The sequence below is a fragment of the Bradysia coprophila genome (assembly GCF_014529535.1).
Source record: "Bradysia coprophila strain Holo2 chromosome X unlocalized genomic scaffold, BU_Bcop_v1 contig_185, whole genome shotgun sequence".
Taxonomy (NCBI): Eukaryota; Metazoa; Arthropoda; class Insecta; order Diptera; family Sciaridae; genus Bradysia; species Bradysia coprophila.
The window spans coordinates 10,460-31,651 of record NW_023503305.1 but is presented as its reverse complement, the minus strand read 5'-3'; the positions used below and the strand labels follow the sequence as shown (position 1 = coordinate 31,651).

The window sequence follows — 21,192 nt, the reverse complement described above, 5'->3', positions numbered from 1 at the left end:
ACCATTCGTCGTTAGACTTGAAAATCGGCAGACTGTGACTATCTCTATAAATAAATTAATTTATAAAATATTAAGAAATGGTTTAATGCCGCAAAAGAACAGACTTTATTGCATGTCATATCTACGAGCGTTTACATTTTACCATGCAAGTTCCATTTACGAACTTAACTATTTAACGATAAATGTTTGATTGTATAACGATGTCACATCCTAACAATAACAGAATTGTGAATGGAGAAGGGGATGGGTTGTAAATCATAAGTAATTCAACAATATTTTCCATTGTACCGTGATATGAGCCATGATTTTATTTCGGATGAAGGTGAAGATCGTTTATACTGTCGTAAGTATATTAATAGTATATCATCACACAAAGGATTGTAATTTAATCTATCTGGTATCCAGATGAGTAAATGTTTAAGCTTTAAGAGGTACACTAACTCGTTGTAATACGAGACATCAATACCGCTCACAGGTCAGTGTACATATATATGTTAGGATAGATACAAGCTTGGCTCTTAAGTGCAAACAAATTGATTTACATGCAAAAATTAGAGACTTATAAAATTTTTCTTGAGTTTTTCTCATTTTTGATGTTAAATTATAAGGTACGTTTTACATTTCAGAAAGTAACTGTGTTCAATTCTTCTATTACTGTTAAGCTAAAATCCATCAAAACAATACCAATCCAACACGAAAATCCATCAAAACAATTCCAATCCAACACAGAAGTTTTAGGCAGCACAAATATGCAAATCATATCCCAGAGCAAACCTTGTCAAACTGTATTCATAAAGGAACATAAACCTTGCGTGTCTCATTGTCACATAATAAAACTAGCTGCAGAATCCACGCAATTAGTGGTGGCACATATCACAGATTTAGTTTTCAGTCTCATAAAATCATCAAATCAAAAAACTGACATATATGAACAAACGAGAGAAAAGCTAAATCTGGCGTAAGCTGTTGCCGCACTAATTGTCCAAACGCACTCATTTTCATATTATTTTGACATAAAATGTGAGTGCGTTTAAGACGAATTCGCCGATCGACCATACCATGGTCTATTGTCCGCCCGGAGGACATAAAAATTTGATTTTCGTACTTAAACGCACTCATTTTCATATGATTTTGACATAAAATGTGAGTGCGTTTAAGACGAATTCGCCGATCGACCATACCTATTCTAGACTTTCATTGGCACTTATGTCATGGATTTCTTACTTGTGGTCACGGTGAGGCTGAACCACTTTTTTTCGACAAGTTCATGTACATGGAATTTCTATCACGTAAGTTGTTTTTGAGGCAAAAACAAAACTTTTTTTGTTCTGACACAAAATATTCTGTCGGGGAACGTTTGAAAACATTGATGAAAACGATCCATACAATGTCTGAAAAGGCGCTGGGATGGATATTTATGGCATTTCAAAGGTCTTGCCCTGAGGAATTCGAAACAGGCCTCAAATAGTGTCTAGCCACATTTTGTTGCTAAGGCCGATAAATAGGTGTTTTTAGACTAATTTTACGGCTATTTGACCTAAGCTCTCCAACGAACCCACTCGCATCCAGATCGCACATATCTATCAACTAAGGAAGAAAGGCGAAAAAATCCTTCACTATCGCTCCCTAAAGGTACTCACCACTTTCGCATTGAATTTTTCTTGTCATATCAGCCCCTTCGCAAATGAAAATGTTTTGTGTCTGTCACTTTTTGCGAAATTACCTAAATTAATCATCCAAATACACCAGATACTCAAATAACTAAAGCACTTGAAGCGATGTCGTTTATGCATGCTGGTTAAGTCTAACCGATAAATTGATCTTAACTTTCACAAATACAGGAATGTCCAAAAGGGAATGTCATACTACTATAATATACGAAAGAAATGAACACACCATAAACCGAACTGGGATGATAAATTACCATCGACATCATGAAGGTAGATCGGTTTTTTTTCCATAACACATAATATACCCTTTCGTCTTTTATTATTAACGATGACAATAAAACAATTTTAATTATCTATTTTTCTGTGACATCACATTTTTAATATTTTTTTTTATTTGGGACTTCGTACCACTTTTATATACAGAACTTTTATCGTTTGTTTTATCTACACACAAAAAATTCGATGTGTGTTTTTAAGGTGATGCAATGTTTGAAGATGTACTTTTCGATTGTAGACAGCACACGACGGGATATAGGCGCCAATAACGAATGCAAGTCTATGTAGAAAAAATGTCGAAATTCTCTGTATTCCTCTGCTGTTACATGCTTCTTCAATTTCAATTTTATATCAAACATAAAACTAATGACAGAATTTCATAACCTGGTCATGAATTATTGGTCGATTTCTTTTACAGGATAACCGAGCACCTTAGGTAAAATGTTATTTAAAATAAATTTTTGCCGGTAAGATGTTGATGACAACTTTTAAAGCCAACATTGATGTTGTAATCTGATCTAAGTTTTGTTGATTAATTCTCACATATGGTTCTGGAGAACCTTTTGAAGCGAGAAATTAATGCAAATATTTTATGATGTGCGACATGTGGAGTCTGTTTTAGGAAATTATTAGCAAAAATCCCTCTTTAAATGTGCGTGCGTCCCTTGGGGACCATCGCAAATAGTCAGATATGCGACCTCGGTGAAATTTCAAACAAACACCGAGTACAAGCCATCAAAGAGATGAGAAAGTACTTCAATCCGAGAAAAATCAAAACCACATTAACTCAAACAAGAGACATGCATGTCGCGCTAACTCAATGAACATATGAATAATTTTACCCATTAAAATTTCGTCACATTAAATTAATTCGATTTAAAGTTCATCCAAACAAAGCTCTCGACGTATAGGCTGCAACCCTTCATTGAATCCATCGAACCTCTCGCCGTTCTACTTCAAATGAGAACACGATTTACTAAATAATTTGACCCATTCATTCGCATTTAAAGCTTACGAAAAAAAAGTGTATGCATTCATTCACGGTAGTAAGCACACACCAGCAACAGTACAATTTGTATGTGCAGATTTGAGAGTAAATCCCTTGAAACATCGCCCCTTCATGAATAGCGACCCCACGCATTTCCAACATAAAAACTACCGAAATTTTAGTTTAAACGAAATTATTTTCCGTAATACTTATGCTACACCATGAACAATATAATAATATATGGATGAGGGGTGTCTGTGTTTTTTGGTGTGTAATATGTTTCCGTTACGGATGCTGATGCTGTTCCAAAGAGTTCATCTACATTAATCACATCGGTAATTGAGTTAGGAATGAGATATAGATGTGGAGGGTGAATAATTTTTGTTTACTGAAATTATGTTATCTATTTTGGAAATTGTGTTGGGTATATGGCGAGGATGGCTGTAATTTAATTAATTTGAATATGAATTTCACTGCATTAACAAATGATTGTGATATCTCAGCAAAAAAAAAATCCAAACAAGTAAGGTAGATCTGTGAGGTTTGAGTTTTTTCAGTAAAATGTCACAACACTCGCCCGAATTTATTTTCACTTCGAATGAGAGTCAGAGATTTTTTAAACAATCGATGTGAATTCTGGGAATCCCGATGAAGTTAATGAGATGTACTAAAGCAACGTTAACAGATACCAGATGCAAAATTCTTATGCAAGACATGCTTTCAGACCCATATAGCAATAAAACAGGATTTAAACAGGGCGACGTCCTATCAACTCTGCTGTTTAATCTGACACCACTACCAAACAATTGTTAGCTTTGACTGACGATTCAAGCTTGCTAGAAAGAGGAGTACTCAAAGTGAAAGAAAGCTTTGTGGAAATGGACGACGAAGAAAAGAGAGTTGGGCTTACTTAATGTCAACGAAGACAAAATTGAATACCTGGTGGTGACCAGATGCTGAATGTCGACTATAAGACAATGGGCAGGTTCGATTGCTATATGTGCATGCGAAACCTGGACTTGATAAGAATCTTTTGAATTATTTGGAATTATTTCGAATGGAAAATACATAAAGATCAATATGTGGTGCGGCTAATGTAAAAGCTTCGTTCTACCTGATTTAAAAAAGGGAGAAGGCTTGTCATCTGTCATCGTGTACTATTATCTAACAAAATATTGCCTTTAAAACCGATGAAGTAAGAGATTTTTTATCAAACGCTAGGCGTTTACCGATATCAAAGTATAAGTCGCAAAATATACTCATCGTTTGTAAAAATGTTAAGATAGATTTGGCTATTATGTCAGATACGCGAGATACCTAAAGGGTTGTTTACACTTAGGTTTATTGTGATTGATTCTTTTGAAAATCTACCTATCAAAATCGGACCCATTTCGTCTGGGATGGATATATACATGGTTTGAAAGGGTTTGCCAGTAGACCTCAAAACAGGCCTCAAACAGTCTCGAGCCACACCTGGTTGCTGGTGGAAGATCTCCGAAGGTGGAAAAATAGTGTTTTTTATCCGAAATTTTAGGCCGTTATAAATGATCGTTCCGGGTGAGATTTAGCTCGTGGAAATCTGAGCTCAAGTACATGTGAACCTAAGATGCTAGTCGTAACATACATTGTCTAAGCTTTTCATTGATACCTCATTTGCAGTGGTGGTGATTGCTGGCGAGTTTTACGAGTAGCGGTTGTACTAACATAAAGTTCTGTTATGTCAGCAATCACCAGCACTACAAATGAGGTATCAACAGAAAGCTTAGACAATGTATGTTACAACTAGCATGTTAGGTTCACATTAAGCGTCATCAGTACCAGCCCAGACCTGTCTAAAGTTCACACAGACTTTGAAAAATTTTCTTGCGAATTTTTGCAAACATATATCAATGAATCTAATCAAACTAGGCATGACCCAAAAGACTTAAGCTCAGCTTTCCAACGAGCCCAATCTCACCCGGAACGATGATTTATAACGGCCAAAAAATTCGGATCAAAAACACTATTTTTCCATTTTCATAGATCTTCCACCAGCAACCAGGTGTGTCTCGAGACTGTGTGAGGCCTGTTTTAAGGTCTACTGGCAAAGACCTTTCAAACCATGTATATATCAATCCCAGACAAAATGGGTCCGATTTCGATAGGTGGATTTTCAAAAGAATCCCTCTGTCACTGCTATATTAAATTAAAGTCTCTGTTCAAAATCAGACATTTTTTAAAAATAAAACTTGCTCCATGTATTTGGTGCTAGAAAAGCTCATTCTGTCACTAATTTAGAAAACTAGACAACGTTTTGTGTTCGTTAGTAAAGAAAACTTGTATCCAAACGTATTATATCAAAGGTATGGTTCACGTACTCTGTTCTTCCTCATAAATGTTTAATATTCTTTTTGTTTGCAAAATGGAACTTATAGCCATAGCGCCACGAATATCCCACAAAACAAAAGAAATTTATGTTTCCCGTTCAATCCATATGCAAATCCCGAAAAAAAAATATTTTCGCCCCAAGCGATCATATAAATATTATTTTCAATAATAGTTGGCGGAGGAGAGATGGTAGAGATATATATTGACCATCGACAAATAAGTTACGATAATATAATAATTATTGAGTATAAATGATTATTTAGATTCGTTTAGGCTGAATGCATATAATACATAACTTTAGTTTGTTTTTTTTAGGATGCCCACGGCTTAAACAGCCACGCTTTGTTTTGCATTTTTATTTTATGATGTTCGTTCGATGTTCGGAATATCAGCATACTGATTGATAAATAATGTCGATTGAAATTAATTTTAATATTTTCGCGTATTTATTGCTAACAATTTATGCTTTTCTCGTATTCCGTAAGATGTAAATAAAAGGATGATTAAGATATTAAATTTAAAAGATTGCTTGAAATGGTGAGTCCATCAAGAAAATGCTCTTCTCTGTACTTTTATATACTGTGCACGTCAACATCCCTTCATGCCGAAAATTAAAACTACTACAACACTCTGGGACAATTTTACATGAAATCAACTTGCAAAACTGATATTTTGAACAATAATAATAATAATTTAGTGAAGATGTGAAACATTGCAGTCCTGGAATCATCTGAGTGTCTCCCTTTTGCTCTCCTAACAATAACTCAGACTTACAATGTATAACAATTTATACTAAAAGACATACCTTATAACTAACGGTTTCGATAACTTTGAGAATGACCACACTTTGGCTTTACCCTAATTTTTTTAAGCTCACCGTTAGATATTCTGATGAACCTTCCACTCAACTCGCAACCAAATTACTATGCTACTTCATTTGTGTAAAGAGTTTGATGCAAGTCTATCTCTTTAATATATTTATCATTAGCATTAATTTATAGCCTACGCTTGTCGTCACTGTCGATGGGAGATGTTGATGATAGAATAACTTGTCCATCTCGTCCGGCATTTCACCTATGACCAAAGTAAGTTCAGTGAGTATTTAACTGTTGGTATAATTCATTTCTACTATTTGTATGGTAGTCAAATGCATGCGTAGGTATCAGAGTATAACCTCTGCAGTCCTTTTAATGGATTAATCAATTAAAGTCGGTGTTAGTGTGCCTTGTACCATACATTACCATGCTAAGTGTTAAATTTAACTTCAGTTTTGTTTTAAGAAAGAAGAAAAAGATGAACGCATTTCTCGTAATAAATCTTTGAGACAAAATCAAATATCTCTATATTTCATTCGAATTCTTCACATAAATCACCACGTACACTATAAAGAAATGAAACGCAGAAACGAAGAATTATAAATAAATTTGAATTATGTGAAGAAATATTTAAATTTTGTTTAACAAATCATTTGTAAGATGATAATGGTATTCTATGACTGGAAAAGGATTAGTAATCTATATTGCTGTCATACTCCACAGTGAAGAAAAAAAAGTCGGTGTGCTTTAAGGTCTATGGTATATGTGTCTATTCAATCATTTATTGTATCAGTAAGTTTGTGAGACAATGCCATACTTACGCAGACTCGTGCAGCATATTTAGTTTTGTCGTTTGAGTATTTTAGCATGACAAATCGTTTAATATAAGAACATGGATTGTAACAATAATATTTTTTGTGGTCAATAATCATTGTAAATTTTTTACTTTGTCCGATCAGGTTCAGGTTAAAAACCAAAAGTTTGAATATCTTTCACTGAATGCTCTGCTCTCCGATGTCCACACTCACATATGGCTGTTCATCTGTTATGGACAAGGACGACAAAAATAATGACAAACTCTGGGTAATATGGTCATTCATATAGTAAAATTCATGTTTAAAAAAATGAAGTACAAGATTTGAAATCAACAGATTAAAAATACTTTGATAGATTGAAGTAATAGATTTGATAGTAATACTGGTCTGGTCATATAGTCATACAGACGGCAATAACAGAGGTCAAAAAAATCATTGTAAATATGTAAACTATGAAATGTGTATATTTTGTGCCCTAAGATTATCCTAGATTTCCAGTTGAAATTTTCCATGTCCAAAGAAGATGGAAATTAACTTATGAATTTGGAGGAAAGAGCTTGTAGTCATATAGTAGTCTATAACGACTGCTTATAAAACGAAGCTTACCAAATAAATTTTAAGATGTGATTGCACATATTTTATTGTTTTTTTTTGGAACTACTTTGAAAATACCTGAAAATTCCAACTAAATATTGTACATCTTTAACCTGATGCGGGCGGCTATCATCTGTTATCAATAAATACTTCAGAAACCAACGACTGGTGGTCGTATCATAGCAAGAAACATGTTCAAAAAATTAAGCAAAAGATTTGAAATCGAATCAGCTAAAATATCCTTTGAGCCGACGCACTTCAAGCATCTAAAAAGAGTACTGAACCGGGACAAATTTTGGCACTCAAAAGAAATCTGGAAAATAGCACTTTTTTTGGCAGATGTCACTCGAAGCATGTTTGCTTGCATAAGTTAAGAACAACGCTTTTCCTAAACGACGTTAGAAAAACGCGAAGAGGTCGCTATATTATAAAACTAGCAAGTGAAAACCTTGGGAAATTCTAAGATCAAGCGCTAAAGTACTGAAGTACAAGTAAGGCCACTAATGTGGCCCACCCGTTTCTCCTTTTTTTTTTTAAATAAATCAATTAGTAAATAGTTTTTTGTAGACAGAAGACCTAAATGGATAGATGATAGGGCATGAGGGCTGCGGACAAACAAACTTAATGGACAAACAACAGATGGATAGATAGTAGATCTAGGTTGATAGTAAACAGGGCATGAGGGGGCTGCGGACAGAAACTTCATTTTTTTTGGATATCAAAGATCTCAAAAACTTAAACATCTATTCCCAACCCAACCGAAAACAAAGGCTATAATGACAAACTAGGAAGTCAAAACAAGAACAGTTATTTGCGTACGTGTCTTGGTCGATTGATTTTAGGCAATTTCGCGAGTTATAGATCGAATGAAGTGAGGGCTACAAGCGAAAGTGCCTTAAATTAATCGTCCAAGAGAAGTTACGCATGTAATTTTTCATGCAAAGGGCCGGAAACTCGAGGCAAAATCCTAAACAGCCCTCATTTTCGGTCCCGAAGCATGAAAGTTTACAATCAATTACTTGACCGGTGTTACAATGTATACTTAGAGTCCCTCATAAGGCCACTATTTTAAACCAATGCTATACGATTATACTTCTAGGACCAAATGTTTTATTTTCTTTTCTTGGCTAATTTGTTTTAACATTTAAAAATTAAATTTACATTTTGAGATGGAGAAATACCAAAGTCTAAACAATGAAATACATCTGAAAATACTAAACAATATAAAATATGTCGTTCCATTGCATCAATTGTTGTCTCTAATGATTACTAGAATACTTAGCGTTCATCCGAAAATTTATCGGGATGTGTTTAGTCAAACACGAAATATCTGACAATTCCAACGGAAAAAAATTTATTATCGAAGACATGTACTTCCGACTAATGTTTAAGAAATTTCTAAACGACAGTAATTGTGTATTCCCATAGATCTGCAGCGACAAAAAGAATTTATGACTTTGTCATTCCGTCAGCTGTTTCGATTACATCATCAAAATATAACCTACCCAGTAGACGACACTACAATTTTTTTTTTCTCCAATGGCTTGATTTCTAAACAAATGATCGCATGAAGCATTACTCGACGAAGTCTGCTATATACATACTTTAAGTGAGGCACTTAAGTGATTTCCCGAAGGACTAATAAAAAATCGTAAAATTGTTTTCGAGTTTTTTTTTTATGTCGTGCTCTTAATGTTATGCATTTGTAAGGAAGGAGTCATGTGTTCATGTTCTCAGGAGGTACATAATTTTATGCCACTTTATGCGATATCGATGCTTAAATGATGATGTTATGTGAAGCATAAAGATTTTTCATAGTTAAGTGGAATGTTATTGTGTAAGATACTTGAGAACTGTTAAAATTAAAGTGGATGTTTAAAAATGGGCACTTTATGTTGTTGTTAAGACGTTTTGTGGAGTTGGATAGAGTAGAAGATGATACCGAAATAATACAACTGTACTAAATAATTGTTGGAAAATTCTATACGGAAAAGCCAAAGTGTGTCTGTATTAGAACAGGTGAAGTTCTACATATATAAGAATATGGTGTAATCAACACAATATGATGAAAAGTTTGTACATATTGACGGTAAAACTCACTTTTCTTATCAGGGCCTATTTTTGGTAATTTTCTTTTGCAATTTTGGAAATTTTTGGTAATTTTTTTTTTTTTGGAAAATACTTGCTGAATTTGCTGAATTTTTTGAAAGTTTTGGGAAAAATACCAAAAATATTCTTATCTTCTTATATCTTATCAAGGTCTCACTTTAGATGTAATTTTTTTTCATCTTACACTCAATTCCCCATTCAAAGACAATTTGAATATATAAAAGTTTAATGTTTGTTTGTCTGTTTACTGGATCTCTCTTTATGAGCGTCGTGGATGCATTTTTGAATTAGTAAAATTTTTGATGCGTGGAATTACAGGATTATCAGCAGCCAAATCTGTGATACAATTCGCTTTCAGCTGGTCCATGCATACAGCGGTAAAACTGTATAAAAGACAGTGAGTTTGTTTGAGTGGATCAGCAGCAAATTGCGTCACAAATTTGGTTGGGGTCAGCTTCAGATTTTTTTTAAAGAGACAAAGAAATTTTGACGCTGGAAAGTAGTTTTTCAAGAATTTTTTTCTTTACATGATACATGCGTCGTAAACCGTACTTTCGTGCTCTTCTTCTGACGCTATTATCCATTACAATACTCAGAATAAAAATGAAAAGCTCCGTCTTCGGCATCGCCTCGGATCAAAAAAATTCACACGAACGCTCGACTTTTCTATTTTTATCCATTGTCATGTAATAGTCTTTCGCATAACTAAGAATAGACAGACGAAAAGTAGCGTTTCCGTGTGAATTTTGTTGCGTAGCCGAGGTCAATAAACACACAAAAATGATACATCAGCTTTATCCCGAATTATGTAATGGAATGTACATGCTGAAGGCTGAAAACATGCAATGTACAGTTTTCGATGCATGTAGCATGTAAATGACTATTGAATTAAAGTAGTCCTGAGTGAGGCCGGGGGCAACTCCCCTAATATATTTTTTATCAAGCATCAAAGTGTCACTCTGAAATGTATCGGTTCATTTCTAAACATACGTACTAGGACTTTCGTCACACTTTACTTTTCGCATTGTGGTTTTTGTGCGCTTAGTCATAATGCTCATACAATTTGGATTATCTACAATCTCATCAGTTGATTATTGTTGTTCTGCTGATTTGTGAGATGTACTGCTTTTGATGACACGACGGAATCGGGTTAATTTTGGTATTGGTGTCTATTGACTTTCTTTGTGTTATCTGACAGCAAGAATATTATCGATTAATTCGTCTAAATAAAACCATCGGATCTGGTTCGATCGTGCAATGGTAGTTTCAACAGCTAGTTTTCAATCTCATTTATCGCCAAAGTCATTTTTGTATTAGAAGTCATTCGCAATGGTGCAATTGAAAACTGATATTGAAGCCGCTAACGGTGAGCCTACCACTAAGAGCTTAACGGATGGCCGTATATGCTTTCTGACTTATTCGGTTGTAAGTGAAAATTTGATATGTGGGAAATTTCTGTCTCAATTTTGAGATTTTGAGATTTAAATCGTTCTATTTGTGGATAGATATTGTCACTGGTCTTCATTGGAGTGGCCACAAATTTCTACTACACTTTGTTGGATATTGAAACATCTGATGCGAAATGCATTTTAACTTCGACCTCACCGAATTGGGATCTTGTTAATTTTTGTGAACACGTAAGAACATGGAAATTGTGCGGTTTTTACGGAATTTTCCTGCCAGGGTGTATAGTACTCATTTTTGGATCAGTCTCGCTATTTGCGGGTAAGGTAATCTAAAGTCTGAAGCAATCAAAACTCGTTTCGAATGAGAAATTTTGAAATCGTGTGACCTCTTGCAGGACTCTCAAGCGAATTCCGAAGACCGGTACCAAATGTTTGACTGCCTATTTTCAATGACAAAGGTTATCAATGTTATTGTGGTGATCACACTCTGGACTTCTGACGTCGCTACGACTCACATTACTGGATCCCACGGGCTAGGAATGGCAGCCAAAATCTACATGGTTTTCTTAGGTCTGGAGTTAGGGATAGTTGTGGCTGTGCTATTCATAGCATGTCTGTACGTTTTATGTAGTTTCTGACAACTCTATTTCGACTGAATTACTGAAGTAATGTAATTTTTAAAGATCTGAAATCGTGAATAATAAAATTTGTTCGAAGCAGTTCTTCGAGTCAATATATATTTGAAATTATTAACCGTGTTTTTACAAACTGAATTGAAATTTATTGAGTACTTTACACAAAAGGATCGTACAAGAAAAACCTTAAAGTGTTAAAAACGTGACGAAAGCCCCTGTATCCTCAACAGTATAAGTCTTGATTTCCACTTACGAAAGAAACACTACTTTTACCATTTAAACAAAATAAAATATCTTTAGATTATAGGAGCTTATCTACACGAAAACTTTACAGCTCGTCCTCTCTAAGAGGGGCATCGAAAAATCGTGTGCGAGTTCACATTTGCCCTTTTTCCCTTTTCCTTTTTTTTTCAAGGATTTTCTTAGATTTATTTTTGTTTTCTGTCTATGCTTTGGAGATTTTCTGTGACTTTGGGAGGTTCTGCAGCTGCGAATCTTTGTCTTTCGTAAAGATACAGTGTTCAGTATTGTGACGACAGAGTAAAGTTAACCAGGCAGGAGCGCTTGTTTGACTAGGGACCTGAATAATCTAGTAGCCCTACATTTTTTGCGAATAAAATTTTTCAATTTGTGTCAGTGTTCATTTGAGTTCATTTTCATCCAGTGTATTAGGTCCCTTATTTGACGTTTCGAAAATGAACCGCTCCTGCCTGGTTTATTTTACTCTGCCGTGGTATTGTCCAATGATACTTCATAATCCAACCAATACATAAACCTAATACGAACAAGTAGGTTACATTGGTTGCTGCGAAAGTAATTGATTACAAGCAATGTACAAGTAGTGTATTAAGTGCGTTGCTACAGTAATGTCTTGTAACAACGCACTTCATCCATTACAAAAATTTTATTGTGATAAAAGAAAATTTACAAGTGTGTCTTTTCGACAAGTGTAGACGTAGAAAATCTCTGGCGTCAATCATTTACATAAGAAGAAATAAAAAAGTGGCAAAGTTAAGTTTTATATAAAAGATAATTCCGGTCCCTGGTCAAATCAAGCGCTACTGTCTGGTTTATTTTACTATGCCGTGCTTTAATCAAACATCCAAACTTGTACACAAGCTGTATCAAATCATGAAAATACAAACTTGAACTTTTGAGTTGTTTGAACTGCCTAATTTCCAGTATGTATTTTCCCGCTAAATTCAAAACAAAATGAATTTAGCGATGAATGAACCTTCTTTTTTTTTAAAATCTTGTACGCTTTTCGAAACGATTAATGACAAGAATGACGTGATCTGTGATGGTGTTTTTAAATGTCCAACAGAAACGTCAAAAAGTATAGTAAGAGTTTAGATTTTGCTGTGGTGGCTTTCGATTTGTTTTTGCATAGGAAAAATTAAACTTTTTCCCCAAAAAATAAATCAATTGCAAAACATCGACCAAACATAATGGTCGAAACGTCGCGCCGTCAAGTGCTCAGTGTCGTATTTCTGTGTGTTATTTGGTACATCGTGAGCTCCAGTAACAATGTTATTGGGAAAATGGTGCTAAACGAATTCCCCTTTCCACTGACAGTAACAATTGTCCAATTGACCAGTATAGCATGCTATTCCGGACCATTTTTCAATTTATGGGGCGTCCGCAAATATGTGGACATCCCGTGGAAGTATTATCTCAAGTACATTGTGCCACTGGCATTGGGCAAGTTCTTTGCGTCAGTGAGCTCACACATATCTATTTGGCGAGTTCCTGTATCCTATGCACACACGGGTGAGTGAGTTTTTTTTTAAGTGATTTGGCTCTCAAATCCGTGGGAACTGGCCGATCAAAAACGTCGTTCTATTTTTAAAATTTCAATTGAACTTGTCGTCACTGCAACACAGAGTTAAGTTGTTGTTATGGTGTGAGAAAGAGTCCTATCATACTCGGAATTTATTTGTTTATTTCGATTTCGATGACGCTATGAACTTGTTTGTTTATTTTTGTCGTTTTTTATTATTATTTTTCTTTCTGACTGTCGTTTTCCTTCAATAAGAACTCGACACGTCTCCGTTCATCGTCTCCAGTTTTCCATATAAATATTCTAATCACTTAAACGATAAAATTTTCGAGAATATGAATGTCTTATCAAATATTGAAACGCCATCTAAATTCCTACATTACAAAAATATTCAACACTTTCTGTTTCTCAGGGCCACGATAAATTATGTGCGGTAACCACGTGGCATGTATAAATATTGAAAATGTTTTGTGTGTTACGTTACTCAAGTTTAAAAGCGGTATAAAGAGATATTTTTATGACCTTTCAGATGTGTGAATTATTTCGACTCACGAAATTCGAACTCTTTCTCATTATACTTTCAATTGTCTTCGATCGAAATAGTTGAATGGAAATCGCTTTACAATCGTAAATAATTACACTTAACGATAAGCCATTATCCACTTCTCGGCAATGCATGTAATTCAGATTTATGTACAAAACAGGTAGTTGTTATTGTTTACATTTGGAAATTCGACGATAATCTTATCCATTTTAAATCAGTTTCAGTTGTATAGGCTTCTACAAATGATTAGATAACTTTGAGGGCACTGATTTTTGCTTTCGGCTCACGTTTCATTGTTAAAAATAACTTTTATGAACAATTTGTGGAATGTTTAGTACTGGAAAGTGGTGTGGTAATCAAGTTAGGATATGTTCAACAGTACTCGAACACAATGAATAATCTCACCCTCTTTATACCATCATTTTGTGGTGTATATGCTACAGTCTACGGTGATGACGTTTCAACCGTTTTGAATTTCGTTCGGACCGTTTTGAATTTCGCTAACATTTCCAATTCGAATAAATCAAACTCGTGTTTTCCGACATGATACATGTTTTAATCCTGTGTTTAGAATGGATTTTAAAGATAGCACCTAACAGTAAGAGAGTGTGAGTTGTTAGCAATAATTTTACCGTTACGTTACATCCGTCAAAAATACAAGGAAATTTGACTGAAGATATCGAAAAGTTTATCGAATAAAATCAGGCCCAAAAAGTAATTAGTGTTGCCCAACACTTATAGTTCAACTTCGTCGAAATAGAAAGTGAACGATTGCAAGATATTTTTATGGTTGTGATCGAAACATAATTGGAACACTACATCGATTCAGGTTACTGATAGCATTCCTTACCGTTACATTTTTTTGATAATTCAATTTTTACGTCTTTATCTGCATAAGTTGTGCCAAGATAAGAGTGACCTTCGCTCTAAATAATTGACGAACCGACGAATTGAATGTTCAGCTTAAGAATCTGATAGTGATTCTAGAAGAGTTTTTTCCAACACTAGTTCTCGATTGTCAATTTATCCCAAGAATCCAGTAGATCACAACTCTCGTTTTTTAAGATCCAATGGTAGCTTTAAGAGTCGCTGATTAGTGAACTTTTTCAATCGATTCTCGTTCGTAATCCAATTCACAAAGGGGTTGACGAATTGTAGACCCATTCTGTTTGAATTAATGAAGTCTGAGCATGAGTGACCTAATGAAGTTAAATAGTTGTCATGTCTTGTCTTAAATACATTTTTTTGATGTAGTGTTGAAATATAGCGACCTCGCTCATTTCCGGCACACTTTAAACAAAATCTTCCTAACTTTTACTCGCCTGCTGAAAACCTCTCATTTGCTGAAAAAGTGCTAGTCTTGAATGTTGAACGATACAGAACTTAGGTAGCCTTAGGAGCAGGAGCAAATACTTGATTATAATTGAAAACTTTAAAAGCCTTCCTCAAAAGCTAATCGAATAGAATTTAAAGTTTGAAGTCTCTTTACTCCCTCTACGCTCTCTAAGTGAGATTATTACTATACATTTCAAACGGTTTTAACCAACGAAAAGCTACACACTCTGTATACACCGAATTTCTATCTAAATTTTAACGATTTCCGCTCCTACCAGTTATAAGCAGATTCATTCATTTATTCATTGATTCATTTTTAAATAAAATTTCATTCATTTATTCTAAAATGTTTCGCATTTGCATTTTCTAGTAAAAGCAACGATGCCGTTTTTCACCGTAGTTCTTTCAAGGCTGATCATGAAAGAGAAACAAACGATGACTGTCTATTTCAGTCTAATACCTATTATAGCCGGTGTTTTAATAGCAACACTAACTGAACTATCCTTTGACATCGTTGGACTAATCAGTGCACTGATCTCAACGATGGGCTTTTCGCTACAAAATATTTTCTCGAAAAAGGTAAACATCCTACCGGCGTCTTTGCATTCAAACATCATTCATCGAACTACAATTTGTCATTAACGGATTTGTGTTCTTTCTTGTCCGTTTCAGGTTCTGAAAGATACGGGAATACATCACTTACGTTTACTGCATCTGCTAGGAAAATTAGCATTATTTATGTTTATGCCAATTTGGTTGTACGTCGACTGCTTTAGTATTATCAAACATCCAGCTATCGTAAGTACCTAAAATTGTTTTATCAAAGTGGTGCCACGAATCGAAATCGTAAATTCCATTTAACGACACATTGCACGTCATTACCTTATTTGCTTTTTTTTCTTCTCTTGTGAATTGAATATATATGTATCCAACGAACGTAATATATATAGAGCGTGTGGCATACATTTGCTAAAGAAAATTTGTGTGACACATAAAATAAATGAAACGTAACGCCGTTTACATTTACGTCGAGACATGGTCCTCATACCTTCTCCATACGAAAGAATATTTTTTACTTTGTTTCGATAAGTTATTTGCAATCGAACGAACCGATATCACCCAAAGAACATTTCTAGCTCGCCTCTCTACGAAACTCAAAACAATTTCAACTGAAAAATATTTTTTAGATTTGAAAAGTTTCTTTCAAATGACTTCCGGTCATATTTTTTTCTCTAAAAATTCAGTTAAATTTGTTCGTTCATCGTTTACTGTGTCTGACAATACACAGTGAGAAGGTCAAAGTCATTTGATTATTATTTTTTCATCTTCAAACTTATGTAAATTGAAAATAATTTTGTATTGATGCGATAAGCAACCTTATAGGTAATCCAATGATCGTGACATTTAGCAAACGAATGATGATTGAACTGTTGTTTCACGAAGATCTGTGCGTTGATATCAATGTCATCGAATCTTCTATTGCCGCGGTTGATAGCCCGTAATTGGTTTGTTCAATCTTTGACAGACGGCACCCATTAGGTCAGTCATGAAATCTATTACTTGACTCGATGGAGGTTTTCGATACGATGAAATCTTTCTCTTCATTTGTTTAAACACGAATTTTGCTCTATTATAAGACATCATTTAATTTTGTCGTTGATGTCATAACAGATGATACAACCGTCCAATCAATGTTAAATACATCATTACTCTTCATGACATCTCGAGATCTCATACTCTTCCCATCTTCTTAATCAATTTTTTTTTTATTTCTAACAAACTTGCAGACAACTGGTGACTACAAAGTCATAGCCTTACTATTCACCGATGGTGTGCTGAATTGGTTACAAAACATCATTGCATTTAGTGTCCTTTCCCTAGTAACCCCGTTAACATATGCCGTAGCTAGTGCATCGAAACGAATATTTGTAATAGCCGTATCGCTGTTCATCTTAGGCAATCCAGTCACATGGATGAACATATTTGGAATGTTGCTGGCTTCATTGGGAGTGCTGTGCTATAATCGAGTGAGTTACAATCAATTAAAATGTAGTTGCGGTAGATTGTGTCGCGTGTTTATCTACGTTTGTTATTATGACTGATGACTGATTCTGAACGATGTTTACAGGCGAAGCAATTGTCTCGTTCACAAACGGTTCTACCGTTCACCAATGAAAGTTGGAACAAATACACGCCATTACCGTCAACAGATAATCTGTACAGAAATGGTAAATCGGTGACGAATGGCGGATTGAATGGATATAAAACGAATAATTTGCTGTTGAACAACAATGTGCATAGTACGAGCCAAAGTAAATTATTGTTTGTGTAATTTATAGATCAGTTTTCATTAGACATTTTTTTTTACTTTTTATTTTTTTTTTAAATTGTTGTTACATTTAGTAGGTGAGATGTGAAGGAAGAAAAATGTTATTTTTTGTATATTGTTGTATGACGTGTGAAAGTTTCATGTTTTATACAAAAACAAAAAAATTAGAATAAATGAAAAACAGTGACGAGTTACAGTAAATAATTAGATCGAACGTTGTTGTTGAAGTCGCCAGAAGAGTTGCCATTTCAAAAGATTACGAAAATTCATTACGAGGTTTGCGTGAAACATTTAAATGGAACACAAATATCAAGCACAGTGTCGCAACAACCATTGCTCAATCTTAGTTACTAGAAAAAGATTCTTTCGTTCATGACCGGGTCGGGCCTTTTTAGTGATCGATTTGCTGAGTCTGAGTGCTTTTTTCGTGTGACGTTTTCGCTCGAACATTATCATCGGTTCGAGTTTTGAAATGGCAACTCAATTAGAAACTGAATTGGAACAGTGTTGAATTCCAATAAAGAATTTATTTTATTGTAAATGAAAACGTCGAACACTATCCACATAGACAGTATTCATCATGAGGAGATAACTGAAAACGAAAGAAAATGTGATTTTTGCCAGGGAATGATTAATTATAAAAAACAAAAAACAAATTGAGTGACAAAATTCGTTCGCATTGTATCGGGAATTGAGTCTATTTCAATCATGAGGTTTTACATGCGGTTCAAGGGCCTAAAATTGTACTTTAAATTATTCAAGCAACAATTACAACAAATTAAAGGAAAAGAATCCGGTTTTGCATTGTTAACAACCTCGGCCTCGCCTCGGATCATTCACATCAAAATCTCTAATTCTTCATCCATACACGTGTGTGTATCGATCATAGAAAAACCATATTGGTGTCAAAACAAATAATGTTAGTGCCATACGATGAATGAGAATTTCTATTCCAAGGCCAGGTGCCTGACAAACTTAAAATAATCGAAATTCTTGCAAGGTACGGTAAACCATCCAACAAAATTTTATTTAAATTCATACCGCGCTAATACAGCAAGTGACAGTTGTTTTTGTGTTGAAGTTTTTTTTCTCCTGAACAATTCAGATGATTCCTTATCCATCCCATGTACGAGTACCGCGCGCGTACGTATAACTATTGTAGCCTTATAAGCATGTGAGCCTATTGGTCACAAAATTGAATGCCACTGACCGTACCTGTTGACCATCGATATAATATACTATAGATAATGAGACACGAAGAATGAAATTTTGGAAATATAGCACACATCCAAGTGCAAAAAATGCGAATCAGAACACAAAACGAAGAGAAAAAGGAAATTGAGAAATGCAGAGTTTCAATTATTTTCATATATTTGTATGACATTATTTCGCGCGCTTTCTCAAAACGTAAGTTACGTTACACATACATCCATGTGATCTTTCCGCATAAAGTTGCTTTGACATTACTTAACTACCCAATATTCTATCGATGCTGTTGACATCAATTTTATACGATGACACATTCAGCCATGGTTGAGGACCGTCATGGCGCTCCGAAGCAAAGGAGCGACGATCATCTTAGGTTGTGTAACAATATAGTGACATATATCACTCAAACAGTGTGACCTTGTGAGGGCTCTCGATCTTCTCGCAGAAAATTCGAGAAAACAATGCGAACTAAATTGGCTCACAGAAATAATTTGCAATATACTTAAGATGATTGCGCGATAATTTAATTTTATTCAAATTTTTTTTAATTTATTTTTTTACTCAGCCACACATTTACATAAACGAAAGAAAATAGTATTAATAACATGGATTGTAACGTAGTCGCTAGACTGGAACAATCTAAAAACCAGAAACTTTATTTATTCAGCCCGCTTAAATACTGTACATTGTAATAAAATTTTCAGGTGTTTTCTGTGTCTCGACAGCCGTGGAATTATAAGATCTGCCAATTTCAATCGTATTCATGTTAATTCGTTTCCCATATGCTACTGACGTTACCAAACACTGCAGATACACACATACGTACACGTACACCGCAAAGTTGTAACTCATGTCCGAGTGGTAACGCATGCTGAATGAATACCTAGTTTGGATTTGCAACTTATAGATCTTATAATTCCTTCCCTGTGGAAACATTATTTTTAACGAGACTTTTGTTTTTAAATGAATTGCCGATCTAATTAATTTGCTGCTATTCTTTTGTTATTGAACGATTTTAACCGTTATAACATATACTGACGATAATTTGTATCAAATGTCTCAAAAGTATCGAGGAAGATTAGATAAATTTTTAGTGAAATTTATAGAATTATAGACAAATTTAGTGGAATTTATATTTTTTAAATGCAAGTGAATTTTGAATAATCTCAGTCTGCTAATTTAAGTTGCTCGGTAACCGACGATCGCAACATTGTCAACGAAAAGCATTACAACAACGATTACAGTTTAGCTAAATTTGTTTTTCAGTTAAGCTGGAGCGGGAACAGCGGATATACTAAGAATTAGTAGTCCAATATTTGCATTATTCTCAGTCGTTCAATCTCAGTTGTTCGGTTGACGTTGCGAAAAAAAATCTACTTATCAATGTACAACCAGGCACCATTTAAAAGGGCCTCCTCGTTAATGTCAATTTTGAATGCCACTAACGCGTTACGATTTTGTATTAGAGGGGAAATGTTTTTCCATTGAACATTGTGCTCTTAGTGCTTTGTTTGTAGACCTATTGAGGGGGTAGCATGGAAGCATTATCTTTGAAAGTCATATCAAATCATGACAAATCGTACTGTAGCTAGATATAGCAACGCGAAAGAGACCTAATTCAAAATTTTCGTTTGTTATACGGTCAAACTTGACAGAAGAACAAAAGAAAAATTTGAATTGAGTCTCGTTCGTGTCGCTATGTGTAGCTGGAGGTAGGCGTTGAAATTATAGTGCCACTATGACATCCATTGAAAGTAGCTCTATAACTCAATAAGTTAAATCTTAAAATTTGCCTTGTGTCTCGACCAAATATGTAGGTGTGGCGATTGATTTGATTGGAAGTAGTAAGATCGACCAAATATATATATACGATGTGAGGGTCGATTGAAAGATTTTTTTTTTTTTTTAATAGATAAGAGTGACACATCAGTATGTGAATTTTAGAGTTGTGACTAAAGTTAATGAATTGGTAAGCGAGTAACAAAATGGGTGTAGCAGAAGTAGGAATCATTTAGCTAGCCATGTTACAAACTATCGGAAAATGGGAATTTGAATTTGAAAACTGAAATTATGAACTCAAATAGCACTTCCGACGAACAAGTAGAAGTTTTAATCTTATTGGTGACCAAAGAATATTTATGTTCAGAAAAGAAAATATTCCCAGGTCGTAGCTTCCCACAATAATTACTTTTGTAATTCGTAAATATAGAGGGAACCGTGAGAGAGAACTGGTGACCACGTTCCAATATATCTCAGCTCAAAATCTATTTAGCAAGTAGATTCCTAACCGAGTGGGGCTAATCTTGCAGCTACAGTTTCA

The 21,192-nt window shown here is 34.6% G+C and overlaps 2 protein-coding genes and 1 long non-coding RNA gene across 5 annotated transcripts; all 3 read left to right on the top strand.

The window, feature by feature from the left end:
- The first annotated feature begins 3,235 nt into the window (after positions 1–3,235).
- Positions 3,236–21,084, top strand: LOC119068526. Its single transcript, XR_005086168.1, has 3 exons — positions 3,236–3,246; positions 12,527–12,529; positions 20,471–21,084. It is a non-coding gene; the product is annotated as an uncharacterized LOC119068526 (long non-coding RNA).
- On the top strand, positions 10,674–11,766 carry LOC119068525. Of its 2 annotated transcripts, XM_037172134.1 has the most exons (4): positions 10,674–10,894; positions 10,952–11,059; positions 11,140–11,364; positions 11,436–11,766. In XM_037172134.1, the coding sequence occupies exons 1-4, from the start codon at positions 10,892–10,894 to the stop codon at positions 11,676–11,678; spliced, it is 579 nt and encodes a 192-aa protein (XP_037028029.1). In that variant the 5' UTR covers positions 10,674–10,891; the 3' UTR covers positions 11,679–11,766. The 2 variants fall into 2 exon arrangements, with proteins under 2 accessions (XP_037028029.1, XP_037028030.1); XM_037172135.1 differs by having other exon boundaries at positions 10,675–11,059.
- LOC119068522 (solute carrier family 35 member E1 homolog) lies at positions 12,977–21,000 on the top strand. Of its 2 annotated transcripts, XM_037172131.1 has the most exons (6): positions 12,979–13,179; positions 13,251–13,445; positions 15,705–15,913; positions 16,007–16,132; positions 17,122–17,361; positions 17,463–21,000. In XM_037172131.1, exons 3-6 carry the CDS (start codon positions 15,716–15,718, stop codon positions 17,664–17,666), a joined length of 768 nt encoding a protein of 255 aa, XP_037028026.1. In that variant the 5' UTR covers positions 12,979–13,179; positions 13,251–13,445; positions 15,705–15,715; the 3' UTR covers positions 17,667–21,000. The 2 variants fall into 2 exon arrangements, with proteins under 2 accessions (XP_037028025.1, XP_037028026.1); XM_037172130.1 differs by having other exon boundaries at positions 12,977–13,445.
- Positions 21,085–21,192: the final 108 nt, after the last annotated feature.

What these genes read in the sequence shown, in the direction of transcription:
- LOC119068525 (XM_037172134.1), top strand. An exon ending in GCTTTCTGACTTATTCGGTT is followed by an intron (nt 11,060 to 11,139) that starts GTAAGTGAAAAT and finishes ATTTGTGGATAG; the next exon opens with ATATTGTCACTGGTCTTCAT. An exon ending in TCTCGCTATTTGCGGGTAAG is followed by an intron (nt 11,365 to 11,435) that starts GTAATCTAAAGT and finishes GACCTCTTGCAG; the next exon opens with GACTCTCAAGCGAATTCCGA.
- LOC119068522 (XM_037172130.1), top strand. Translation starts at nt 13,124, where the DNA reads ATGGTCGAAACGTCGCGCCGTCAAGTGCTCAGTGTCGTATTTCTGTGT. An exon ending in TGTATCCTATGCACACACGG is followed by an intron (nt 13,446 to 15,704) that starts GTGAGTGAGTTT and finishes TGCATTTTCTAG; the next exon opens with TAAAAGCAACGATGCCGTTT. An exon ending in GAGTGCTGTGCTATAATCGA is followed by an intron (nt 17,362 to 17,462) that starts GTGAGTTACAAT and finishes CGATGTTTACAG; the next exon opens with GCGAAGCAATTGTCTCGTTC.